Source organism: Apteryx rowi, unplaced genomic scaffold (genome assembly GCF_003343035.1).
Source record: "Apteryx rowi isolate R43461 unplaced genomic scaffold, aptRow1 scaffold_2249, whole genome shotgun sequence".
Classification (NCBI taxonomy): Eukaryota; Metazoa; Chordata; class Aves; order Apterygiformes; family Apterygidae; genus Apteryx; species Apteryx rowi.
This window is the reverse complement of record NW_020448585.1, coordinates 1-1,007: the sequence shown is the minus strand read 5'-3', so window position 1 is coordinate 1,007 and position 1,007 is coordinate 1. Positions and strand designations below refer to the sequence as shown.

Genomic DNA, 1,007 nt, shown 5'->3' with positions numbered 1-1,007 from the left:
CGCTGGAGGAGCTGACGTTCGACCCGGCCACGGCGCACCCCAACCTGGTGGTGTCGGCGGACGGGCGGCGCGTGGAGTGCGCGGAGCAGAGGCAGGCGGCGAGCGGCGACGAGCCCGAGCGCTTCGACAAGTCCAACTGCGTGGTGAGCCGGCAGCGGCTGGCCGCCGGCGAGCACTACTGGGAGGTGGCGGTGGGCGAGAAGCCGCGCTGGGGCCTCGGCGTGGTGGCCGCCGGCGCCGGGCGCAAGGGCCGCCTCCAGGCGCTGCCCTCCAACGGCTTCTGGCTGCTGAGCTGCAGGGAGGGCCGCTGCTACGAGGCGCACGTGGAGCAGCGCGAGCCGCGCGCCCTGCGCCCCGCCGGCCGCCCCGCCCGCCTCGGCCTCTACCTGAGCTTCGCCGACGGCGTCCTCGCCTTCTACGACGCCACCGACCGCGACGCCCTGGAGCCGCTCTTCGCCTTCCGCCAGCGCTTCCCGGGGCCCCTCTACGCCTTCTTCGACGTCTGCTGGCACGACAAGGGCAAGAACAGCCACCCGCTGCTGCTCTGCGGCCCCGAGGACGACGAGCCCTAGTGGGGGTCGTCCCCCCCCCAAATAAAAGCCGGCCGCTCTCGCCTCCGCCTGGCTTCCTCCGCCACGCCGTGGGCGGGCACCAGGGCGGATGCCAGGCTCCGGTGGGACGAAAGCGCCGGAGGTGGCACCAGCACCACCACGACGTGTGGGTCAACCATGAAGGGTCGTGGGGACCCAACGCTGGTCAAAGGGTGGGGTGGGACGTTCTCCGGTGGACGAGGGCCCCAAAGAACTCATCACCACGCATGGGTCAACCACCATGGGTCATGGGGACCCAACGCTGGTCAAAGGGTGGGGGGGGATGTTGGCCAAGAGACTCTTCTCCACCATGTGGGTCAACCGTGAAGGGTCGTGGGGACCCAACACTGGTTGAAGGGTGGGGTGGGACGTTGGCCAAGAGACTCTTCTCCACCGCATGGGTCAACCACCATGGGT

At 70.5% G+C, this 1,007-nt stretch overlaps 1 protein-coding gene across 1 annotated transcript in view; it reads left to right on the top strand.

The window, feature by feature from the left end:
- Positions 1-572, top strand: part of TRIM72 (tripartite motif containing 72) — a 3,625-nt gene extending 3,053 nt beyond the window's left edge. The window contains exon 4 of the mRNA XM_026065186.1: positions 9-572. Within this exon, the coding sequence (XP_025920971.1) occupies positions 9-572 (564 nt within the window). The remainder of the gene's footprint in view (positions 1-8) is intronic.
- Positions 573-1,007: the final 435 nt, after the last annotated feature.